The sequence below is a fragment of the Apodemus sylvaticus genome, chromosome 15, assembly GCF_947179515.1.
Source record: "Apodemus sylvaticus chromosome 15, mApoSyl1.1, whole genome shotgun sequence".
Taxonomy (NCBI): Eukaryota; Metazoa; Chordata; class Mammalia; order Rodentia; family Muridae; genus Apodemus; species Apodemus sylvaticus.
Genome location: NC_067486.1, coordinates 64072130 through 64083857, shown reverse-complemented (window position 1 = coordinate 64083857; position 11728 = coordinate 64072130). Strand labels below are relative to the sequence as shown.

The 11728-nt window shown below is 46.1% G+C and overlaps 1 protein-coding gene across 1 annotated transcript in view; it reads right to left on the bottom strand.

The window, feature by feature from the left end:
- Positions 1-1021: 1021 nt before the first annotated feature.
- Positions 1022-11728, bottom strand: part of Casr (calcium sensing receptor) — a 30474-nt gene continuing 19767 nt past the window's right edge. The window contains exons 4-6 of the mRNA XM_052158937.1: positions 10773-11003; positions 8232-8355; positions 1022-6325 (exon numbers count right to left, since the gene is read on the bottom strand). Of these exons, the coding sequence (XP_052014897.1) occupies positions 4809-6325; positions 8232-8355; positions 10773-11003 (1872 nt within the window). The 3' untranslated portion in view covers positions 1022-4808. The remainder of the gene's footprint in view (positions 6326-8231; positions 8356-10772; positions 11004-11728) is intronic.

Genomic DNA, 11728 nt, shown 5'->3' with positions numbered 1-11728 from the left:
CTACACGGTTGGTATCTGCCTTTGCCCTTAATGGATTCTAGAGTGACCAGCTATCGCTTATCACCTCATTCTGGTGATTTGCACAGAACCCTTGTGGACACTCTGTCCCTCCAGGTCTAATGTTTTTTCATTCTCTCTCTAAGTCCCCCTTCCTGTCCTCCCTCACTCCCCTCTTTCACTGGGTCTTGCTATGTAGCTCAGGATGGCCACACATGCTCAATCTTCTAGCCTCAGCCTTCAGAGTAGTGGTGTTACAGATAATATACCACCACAACAGTTTAGCACTAAAGGTCTCAAACATGGATGGCAAAGGGGAAGAACGCGGCTTTATTCAGGTGAGAAGACAGACAACATTGCCCCAAACTGTAACTTTTAGAGAGATAGTATTGAGATAGCCCAGCTTTCCCCAAGTGTGAGACAGTCATGAATGTTAACGGACTAAGTCCCAGAGCCTGTAAGCAAGCCCCTCAATTAAACACGTTCTTTTAGAAGAGTTGCCTTGGGTCATGGTGTCTCTTCACAGCACTAGAATGGTGACTAAGACAGTAATCGTGTATGTATCTCTTAAAATCTTTTATGTAAGAGAAAAATGAACACCGGCATGCTGAAGCTACTGTAAGGCTTCTGCTGCTCACAGACAGGTTGGAACAGCTTGGCTATTTGTTGTCTGTAGCCACAGGGGACACAAATCAGAACACAGGGCTACAGTTCCCACACCAAGCTGGGGAGAACACTGGCTAAGACCAGTTCCTGAGGAAGAGTGAGCTTGTTGGAAGGGAGGGTGGTGCTCGCATCAAGCAGGAAGGGATGTCTGAGAAGGGCTCTGCCTGATGTCTTGAAGCAGAAAAGGTCAAGAAAAGTCATGACTTTTGGCTTGAAAGCAACACCAGGGGGCAGAATGCCTACTTTTCATGTTGAAGGCCCTGAGTTCAATTCCCAGGACTGAAAACCAGTTGCTAAAACAAAGGACCACAAACTCAGTGACTTAAAACAACATATATTTATTATCTTACAGGTCTAGAGGTCGGAAGTCCTCCAAGGGTCTCACCGGGCTGAAACCAAGGTACTCAGCGCTGCATTCCTTCCTAGAGACTCCCCGGGGAAAATCAGTATCCTTACTTTGTCCAGCTTCCAGAAACAACCCAAATCCTTTTGCCTGTCCTTTTCTCCCATACACAAAGCAATGGAGGATGGTTGCTCTGCAGAATTTTCCTCACATTGTGCCACCTGACACCAATTGTTCTGCGGTTTCTTACCTCATGGGTAACGGAAGGAACCTTAGTTTAGTGAGGATCTTAGATCACCGTTCCTTTGACACAATCACAGGCTCTGGGGTCATAACTCTCAGCATCGTTGACTGAACGTTATCCTGTCTAGTGCACTAGGTTTGTCAGTCTTTTGCCCCATCTCTCACTCACCCTAATGTACAGGAAGCCTCTGCATTGACATGGCTAGGCAGCAACAAGAAGGGGTAACCTCTGTGAGAGCTCATAGGTCTCTAGGATGGGCATGGAGGGAGCTGAGAGAGCTTGCAGGCCTAGGAAGGGCCAGTCGTCTGAGACAGTGATTCAACCATGGAAACCACCACAGATCCCCCTGTGGGGACTGTGGACTGGATGGAGATATGATGTTTTTGTAGTTTAGATATCATTTCCAAGGGGGTCCACACATTAGGGACTTGGCCCCTAGTGTGGTGGCACTGAGAATTGGAAACTTATGGAAGGACCTTAGGTCAATGGGAGATCCGCTCTTTGAAGAATTTAAGTAGTTCTTATGAGGACTGCAGAGTCTCAAGATTGAGTTGTTGTAAGAGTTAGTGCTAACTCCTGAATCACCCTCTCACTTCCAGTTTTGAGGTGTCATCCCTCCCTTCCAGCGTTTTCCTGCCATTGTGGTGACCAGTGGTGACGGTATGGTCTTGGCCCTTCAACAGGCACAAATATGAGTTAATTAAACCTCTTTTCTCTATAAAGTTGGCCTGCTTGGCTATTCTGTTACAGTAACAAAAAGCAGACTGCCACAGATACATTTCAGGAAGCCAGCATGGAGACACAGTTACTGAGAGCCAGACAAGATGGCTTTAGGAATGCTAAGAGGATGTGCCCTTGATTGAAGACCCTCATGTTCTTTATACTACAACTCACCTGGAAAGAGGGAAAAAACCCAACAACTTCTGAACTGATACCTAAAAATAAAATGTGAATCAGAAAACTCAGGATTTCCAGGGAAAACCCCTAATTTGACTTAACTATAGCTTTGATTGCTGGCTGGATAGGAATTTGAGATAAATGTTAGGTTGCTATAGAGACATAATGAGAATTCCTATCTACCTTTCTGATGAGGGTGTTCATAGACATTACTTGATGTACAGGCCCCTGGCAAAAATGAACACTTAGTGCAATGTTTTCCTTGCTGATCCTCATTTTTCTTTTCTTTGTGAATCATGGGATGAGGAGATTATTTGCAGAGGAAGGGATGTTGTGCACTGAAATCAGACTAGTAAGGATGAATGTGTGACATTCTACTGAAGTTATTTCCACAGTTTTGTGACACGCTTATGAAAAAAAATCATTAAACTTTTGGCTGCAATTTTGTTACTTATTTATTTATTTATTTATTTATTTATGGGCCAAGTGAAAGGGTTAAAAATAAATGCTCAGCACGCTGCGTCGCTCAGAGGCTGACAACAGAAGGCAACAGGCTCTGAGAGGCTGTGCCCTTTCTGGCTGGGGTGTTGGTGGCTCATGGGGACAGTTTTGTGTTCTGTGACAGGGCCTGCTCTCTACTGCACACTCTTGTGGCAGCTCATCATCGTCTTCATGGTCGTAATGCCAACCATTACCTTAAACATCCTCACAAGGAAGTGGTCAGAGGCAGACTCACCATGGACTGTAAATCTTAGACTGCTGATGAATTTACATTCTATGGCTTGGTCTTGGCATCAGCGTGGCTTGGCTTGGCAGAACCTGCTCTGAGAACTTGTTAACCAGTGACAGTGCTGGAAGTGGTTACTGTTTCCACAGAATCGAGACACTGGGGTTGTTGCGGGTAGCATTTGGCTCCTGCTAACACCTTCACCTGGACCTTAGAAGTTTTGTACTTATTCTGAAGAAAGTTACTGTGATCGGTGGATTAGACATTGAAATCTGGATGCTTAGTGAGATTTCTGCTTTATCTCTTGTATTAGTCAGCTTTCTCTCACTATAATAAAATACTTTGGATAATTAGAGAGCGAAAAGGTTAATGTTGATGCTTGGTTTGGAGGTTCTGGTCCATGCTCTGGTGGAATGCTAAATGACAATGATGTGCCAGCCTGTGTCACAGAAAACTGTTCATCTTATGGCCAGGAAAGAGAAGAGAAAGAGAATGGGGCCAGAGTCCCATAACTCCCTTCACAGGCACATCCTCTGTGACTGAATGATGTCCTACCAAGTTCTGCCTCTTAAAGGCACTGTGACCTTCAAAGAGGGCCACTCCAGAGACAGTGCTGTTAGCAGGAGGACCTTAAGTGTCATAGGCCAAGCTATGGCATAGTCTAAGCAAGTGGAAACTAGTAGTTACTGTATCACTAATCGTATATACTAACACTAAATGTGTATGATGTGTTAGACACTGTGCTAAGGTATGATGCACACATGTTTACTTAACTCGTCTGAGAGCTCTGTGGGAAAACAGCTGCAATTCTCTACTTTACACTCAAAGAAGCTGGGGCTTAAAGAGGCTGTGGTTCCCACCTGAGAACCACCCATCTTATCAGTGACCAAGCCAGAGCCTGAACCCTGCTCTCTGCTGTGCAGAGTCTGGGTTCCTAGCAGTGGCCAGTGGGCACGTTTAATTTCGATGCTACAGGAACTGTGGCGTTCCCTGGGAACCAAACTTTCTTCCGGGAGCTTATTCTCCATAGAGCTAGGTTAGGATTTGGCTTCACAAAGCCTTTAGCTCAGGGATGGGGCATGGGGCATAGGGCGTGGGACATAGGGCATGGGGCATGGTATAACTCAATAATACTGCCTTATAGAATCCAGACTGCGACATTTTTCAGTTCATAATAGCCCATGGATTGTTACAACAGAAGCATTTTCTTAAGGATTAAGCTATGTACATCAATATTAGTTACAGAGATAGCTCATTGGATTTAGTCAGTTCTTTCCTGGTGCTTAGAGTGAGTGATCCTGAGATCTAAGCGTAGCATTGCCTTCAGATTCTGGACACAGCCAGACATGATGCCACACGAAGGATGCAGATGGAATAGATGTCACACAATAGCAGCAACAGGGAGGATAAAAAGACCACGTTTCTTAAGGTCTTTATAAATAGGAGAGAACACATCTGCCTGATGTTTTGAACACTTTAAGTTCTGTCCACTGTCAACGTGATATGACAGTCCCGGTGACTATCTGGCTTTTAGACTCTAGTGGCAGATCTGATGTCTCATCGGTCTGTATGTGGACTGTATTTCAGACCATGTTATCCATAGAATCCTGGGGCAGGCATTTCTGGATCTAATTTTAGAGGGAAGCAGGTGGGTAGCTTATAGCCTTGCTGTCATCTGAGCTGGTGGTGGATGGAGCAGAGGAAAAGACTTCAGCAAACCCAGGAATGATACTGAGCTCTGGGAAACGGCTCCAAACCATGGCTCTTCTTCTAACTTTAAAAAGCACACCAGTCAGTTCACTGTCATCCAAAGTAGTGCAAGGGTACAGGCTTTGATGTCCCTCCTATCCCGGGCTTCCTGGGAAGAAAGGAAGGACCCGTCCTTTTTTCTGGGACTCTAAGAAAAACTCTCAACTGGATAGCCTTTCCCTCCATTAGGAGTGCAGTATGTTTTCCGTCACAGAACTACCTCCACCGCTAATGACGAAGCTCCGAGAGGTGGACATGACCAGTGCTGGGGACATTTCATCTTGGCTTTCCATTTCTGGCTGGTGGTCCCCCACCATGCGCCCTTGCAAGCCCGTTGTTTCCTGAATGGTCATTTCTGAGTCCGCCTCTGCACACTGTAGGGGAAGCAGAGCCTGGTGTCTGTTCAAGGTGTCATTGCTCTTCTGGGCCTCCAGGGAGTTCTGACGCATGGAGTTCCTGTGGGCCATGGCATTCTTCTGAGGCTCGTCAAAGCTCAGAGAGAAGGTGACCGTGCCACTGCCGAAGATGACCTTCTGTTTGCATCTCGGCTGCTGTGGCTGCTGCTGTGGCTGTGGCTGGAGAGTCAGGGGTTGCTGCTGCTGCTGCTGTTCTTGCTGGGTCAGGGCCAGCGGATGCTGTTGCTTGTGCCTCTCTGGCTGCGGGAATCGGTCTTCGCTGTTGCTTTTGCTGCTGATGGAGGAGGAGGGAATGGAACCAGTGGAGCCTCCGAGGCTGCTGGACCGCTTCCGGGAGATGTTGGGGCGGCGCAGAGTGGCGCGGGCTGCCACTTTGAAAGCATGCGCCGCTGTGCTGGAGCGCACCTCCTCGATTGTGTTCCGGGAAGGCTTGAAGAGGATGATGTAGACCTTGTTGAAGAAGATGCAGGCTAGCAAGCCAAAGCTGGCTGCCAGGATGGCGATCACCTCCACTGCAGAGACAAACTTGCCGTAGGTGCTGGCGTAGGCTGGAATGAAGGAGATCCAGACGATGAAGAAGATAAGCATGCTGAAGGTAATGAACTTGGCTTCGTTGAAGTTCTCTGGCAGCTTCCGCGACTTGAAGGCAAAGAAGAAGCAGATGGCAGCCAGCAGGCAGGTATAGCCGATCAGGGAGCCGAGCGCCATGAGTGACCCCTCATGGCACGTGATGAAGATGATTTCGTCTTCCAGCTCGTGGTTGCGGTAGCTGGAGGGGGGCGCCGTGTACAGCCAGATGATACAGATGACAATCTGCATGAAGGTGCAGAGGAAAACCAGCAGGAACTGCAGGTTGAGTCCCCACCACTTCCGGTGGAAGCTGGTGGGTATTTTGGCCTCAAACACCAGGAGGACACGATTGGTCTTCACCAAGATGCACGAGATACAGAGAACGAAGCTGATGCCGAAGGCAGGCTGTCGCAGGCGGCATGTCCAGTCCTGGGGCTCCCCAATGAAGAAAAGGGAGCTGGAGAAGCAGCAGAGTAGGGAGAAGAGCAGGAGGTAGGACAGCTCTCGGTTGGTGGCCTTGACGATGGGCGTGTTTCGGAACTTGATGAACACGCCCAGCACAAAGGCAGTCAGGAAGATGCCCAGTACCGCAAAGAGAGTGAGAGCGATTCCAAAGGGCTCGGTCCACGCCAGGAACTCAATCTCCTTGGCAATGCAGGAAGTGTGGTTCTCATTGGACCAGAAGTCATCTGGGCACTTGTCACAGGCACTCGCATCTGAAAATGGCCAGTGCAGATTCAGTTACCGTGTGGCACAGTCAGTTTAAGTGTGCATGTGGAGGGGAGATGCGGTCACTTCGTATTTTACTTATTGATGATATTATTGCTATGTTTTACATCTATTAAGAATAAACTGTTCCCTTCCCCCAACAACTGTGGGATGGTCCATTTCTTTTGACACTGTCTGCAATAGTTTATAGCAGACACTACCTTTCACCCAGAGGTCTAACAGAGCCCCACACTCTGTTTTAAATTCTGTCTGACTTATACTTTAAAAAAAGAAAAAAAAAACAAATAAAAAACAACCGAATTAAATTGTTCAAATTTGAGATTTTCAGTTGGAGTTGTGGGATGCAATCGGATAATAACCTGGCTACAACAGTGAATTTTATTGACACTGCTACTATCTCCCACACAGACTGGCTTATTTTGGGTATGTGATGGTTGCCATGCCAGAAAAGGTGTCCTTTTAGATGAAGGCATATAGTTCCTTGCATGTGGCCAGTCGTATCTATGTTCTGAACTTTCCAATGAGACCACATATTTATCTAGATCAGTGGCTCTCAACCTTCCTAATGCTGCAACCCTTTAATGCAGTTCCTCATGTTGTGGTGACCCTCAACCATAAAATTATTTTTGGTGCTATTTCATAACTGTAATTTTGCTACTGTTATGAATCATGCTGTAAATATGTGTTCCACAGGATATCTGATATCCTACCCCCAAAGGGCCACAAGCCACAGGTTGAGAATCGTGGATCTAGATGACGGATATTTGCTAGGTTGTTATGGCCTCCCAGGTAGTGTGCAGTTTGGAGCATGAATGTTTTCAGTTAGAGATTGAGATGGGATCCTGGCCATGCCATTTGCTAGCTGTGTAACTTTGGTCACACTTCTCCAAGCCTCAGTTTCCTCACTTTTAAGATGGAGGGAAAGATGAGGCCATTATTGTGGTCAGGTTGAAAGAGCAAGAATTATAGTCAATATTTATCTAGTCTTCCCAATATGCAAAGGCCAAAGTTTTATTTCAGAAGCATATATATGTGTATATATATATATATATATATATATATATATATAAATTTAATATTAATTTGTTTAACTATCACAGCACCATAAGGGGTCTAATTGTGATTCTCTGTTAGAAGAATGTGAGCCTGGGCTGCAGAGATGACTCAGTGGTGAAGAGCACTTGCTGCTCTTGCAGAGAACTTGTGTTTGAGTCCAGCACGGATATGGCTGCTCCTAGTCACCTGTAACTCCAGTTCTAGCAGATTTAATACTCTCTTTGACACCTGTAGCCACCCGATATGCATTTGGCACACATACATTCAGACAAGCAAACACTCACACACATGAAATAAACACAAACAAAAGAACAGGAAGAACATCAGAGAGAGGAGAGGGAGGGAGGGAGGGAGAGAGAGAGAGAGAGAGAGAGAGAGAGAGAGAGAGAGAGAGAAGAAGGAGGAGGAGGAAGAGGAGGAGGAGGAGGAGGAGGAGGAGGAGGAGGAGGAGGAGGAGGAGGAGAGAAAGATCACATATAACACCAGGAACCAGCAGGCAATCTGTCACAGCCTTGACTCTGGAGCTCTGGAGCTGGAGCAGATGGCACTTTGTCCACTTAGGACCATGAGCTTTAAGAAAAGGGACACACGATTGGATGGCAGAGTTGGAGGCAGAGAGAGGAATGTCACAGGAATGTGTATAAACACCTGGAATATTAAAATGATAGCCGATGAGTCCTTTCTCTTCATCTGCCCAGCGGATTCAGTGCTTACACATGCTCTCCCTAGAAGGCCAGTGGTTCTAAGCACCAGCTCTCTCATAAGTTCTCCTCTGGGCTTTGCTGACTCAAGGCAGCGCAAGTCCTGCACAGGGTGTGTGAGGAGCTGATCCCTTACCTGTCTCACCGCTGTACTCTCCGTCAGGACACTCCACACACTCAAAGCAGCAGGTGGGCTCTCCCTCAATGATCCCCTTCCTGGTCCCTGCCTGACAGTCCCGGCTGCAGTTGGAGAAGGGCACCTAAGGGCAGAGAACATAGAGTGAGAGGTTTGGGGTGGGGGTGGGGTGGTCAAGCGTCGTCTTACAACTCTTTTGACATGGCCAAAGTGAGCAGTTTGGGTATTAGGATTCATGTGGGTATCTCTGGGCCATTCCAGATACAGAGAGAGCCAGGCTCCTTGGTGTTCCTTGTAAAAGCAAAAAGTGTGAAAATACTTGATGGTTTGGTTCAAACTCACATGCAAAGTCCTAGATTTCACTTGATCTCAGTAGCAACTTCATGAGATTTGTAAAGAAATTATTAATATATAATTCATAACTAAACATACATGGTATTTCTGTACTTCCTTCTACAAATTTTTCAGAAGTCAGTTTGACTCTAAGATTTGTTGGACACCTATTGTGTGCTAGCTTTCAGACCATGTTTCGATCAAGACTTGAAATTTAATTTATAATTCTGTCAAGTAGTCAGGGACATAGGTGATCGCATTTATAAGGATTATCTCTGTCATACATTTACTAATGTTTAAGCCTGTCACGCCCATTGTCTGATAGAGGACATTAGGATTGCAGGGACCTGTACAGGAAATAGCTTCCAAGTAGGAGGCAGATGAGTCACACTCCAATGACAGATAATTGCATGCACTAGTGAGGGAAATGATAAGCTGATAACACAATAGCAGTGTGCTGGTGATGGGATCACCAGTCGGGTTGGGATCCAGTCATTTGAAAAGCAGACAACGATGTAATTAGTGGGCATAAGAGTTTAACCTGTGGAATCCCAAAACCTCCATTCTGAAAAGGTCATGACACATGCTGTAATTGAGGTGAGCACTTGCCCATTGTGGGTGAGATTCACTGTCACAGGAGACCTCTCCATGGTGAAGCCACCCATCCCATAGACTGGGAAACAACCTGGCGATAAGAACAAGTTGACTCTTTGGTCATATCATGAAAAGTGGTTCTCAGTGCTCAACAGAAAGGCACTGCAAAGAGCAGTGTAGTGGAGCTCAGCCAGACTCCCCAGGTACTGTAGAGGATGCCTGGTCCTGAGGCTGCTTCTGCAGAGGGGCTGGGGCTCCGCATCTTGCTCTGTTCTAGCAGCCTCATTATGCTTTTGCTGCTGTGAGACACACCAGGCCTGAAAAATGGTTTCCTTCCTTTAGGCTGCAGTCCATCATCAGGCAAAGCCAGGACAGGACTTGAGTCAGGGACTGAAGTGGAGGCCATGGAGGGGTGCTGCTTATTGGCTTGCTCCCCTGGCTTGCTCAGCTGGCTTTTTTATGCCAGTCAAGTCTACCTCCCCAAGGGTGGCAACAGACACATTGGGCTGGGCATTCCCTCATCAATCATTAAATCAAGAAAATGCTTCATGGACTTAAACACAAGTCAATCTGATAGGGCATTTCTTTTTCCCAACTGAGGTTTCCTTGACCAAAAAAAAAAAAAAAAAAAAAATCTAAGCAGTACATTAGCATACAGCCACCCAGAATCTTCAACATACCCTTTGTCTTTCTTTCTTTAATGGGCATCTTCACTGAGTAATGAACTTCTGGTTATTGGTCAGGCTTTGAGATATGGGCCGGACATATTTTCCAGAGTCACAAGCATATTGCTCTTGGTTAGGGGGCTTCCAAAGTAGAATGAATGGCCCTTTTGATTTTTTGTATGGGCCAGCCTGGAGCAATTTGAATGCCATCATTCTAAAGCACCCACATCTATTTTGGGCTCAAATCCCTACATGGGTAATGAAGATTGGGGTAGATGGAAAATGCTATAAAAGATTATCTCATGTATGCTGGGCATTTAGCATCCCTGAACCCCAAGTGTTGAAGGCCATTATTACTTCCGGGTCATTGTGACATCCTAAAAAGTAGTCCCTTCAGTCTCAAACTTGAATCCCCTATACAAGGTTGGTAGGCTGTCTCCTTCAGTGCCATTTGACAGCCACTGACCTGAGAGATGTTTGCTTAAATATTCTGCTCTGGTTGGGGGAAGTTTATACCTGAGAAACTTTATGACTAGCCAGGGAGTCAAAAGTGTGGTCAGTCATGAGGCCCAAGCTCCTGGGCTTCCTCTCATCACTAAAATACTTATAGTTCGTGACAACTCTGGACACACAGAACTGGGGCACTTAGGAAAAGACATTATCCATGGGTTGGAGAGGTGGCTCAGCAGTTAAGAGTACTGACTGCTCTTCTAGAGGTCCTGAGTTCAATTTCCAGAAACCACATGGTGGCTCACAGTCATCTATAATGGAATTTGATGCCCTCTTCTTGTATGCATGAAGAGAGCGATAGTGTACTCACATACATAAATAAATTAACTAAAAAATAATTTTAAAAAAAGACATTATCCTAAGGGCCTGTGATGAATCTCAGGGCCCACCCAAGCCAACTCCCAGTCTGTAGTGCTGACGGGATGTGTTTTGCTTGTACCTCTCTGGAGAACCCACTCCACAAGATCTTCCCCTCGTTGATGAAGAGTCTTTCTCCCTTCTTGGCATATGCGTTGTAGTACCCAACTTCCTTGAACACAATGGAGCCGTCCTCTGGGGAGAGGTGCCAGTTGATGATGGAATAGTTCCCCATCAGATCACCACACTCATCAAAGGTCACCTGCTCCCCCATGTTGTTGGTGAAGTTCAGGTGCCGTAGGTGTTTCAGGACCTGAAGAGGACAGAGATAAATGAATAAGAGTCGTGGACTGTTGGCTTTGTTGGCTGTGTACTATAAATATCTCATTCCAGCAAAGAAAGAAACATGAAACTGAAGAAGAGTCTTCCTCTACTTTTCCTTACAGCGTCCGTGGTCGCTCTGGTGAGCTATGCTGTATCGACTATCTACAATGTAAGTGGTATAGGAAACATGTTTTTGAAGATGGGGAGGAGAAAAGACTGTATATCCCCTCACCACATCAAATGAAAGCCTCTTTAGGTGCATCACGACCCTGCAGAACCATGATCAGCAGGGCCAGGCCCTTCCTGGCATCTCCTGAGTTGGGTGTTGGGGAAGGAGAGGAGGGAAGACGGGGAGTTCTTGATCTTTGCACCTTCTTTCCCTATGTCTTTGAATCTCTAGAGATGTCTCGTTGCCAAAATTCAGTGTGGAGTAGAAGGAAGGAGCAGAGACACTGTGGGTGGAGCCCTGGCCACCACTGTTGACAGTCATGACATATCCATAAATTTATCTAAGGTCTTAGGGGTCAACAGAGTCCTTGCAAAAAAAAAAAAAAAAGCAACTGTAGTAATTGCTATTACACATGAGCCATTTAAATTTTTAAATATTGTTTTACTGCCTTTGAGTCATGGTCCAGTGTTTCATGTTATTTAATCACAAAAATAACATGAACACCCCCTTCTCTCTCTCTCTCTCTCTCTCTCTCCTCCTCCTCC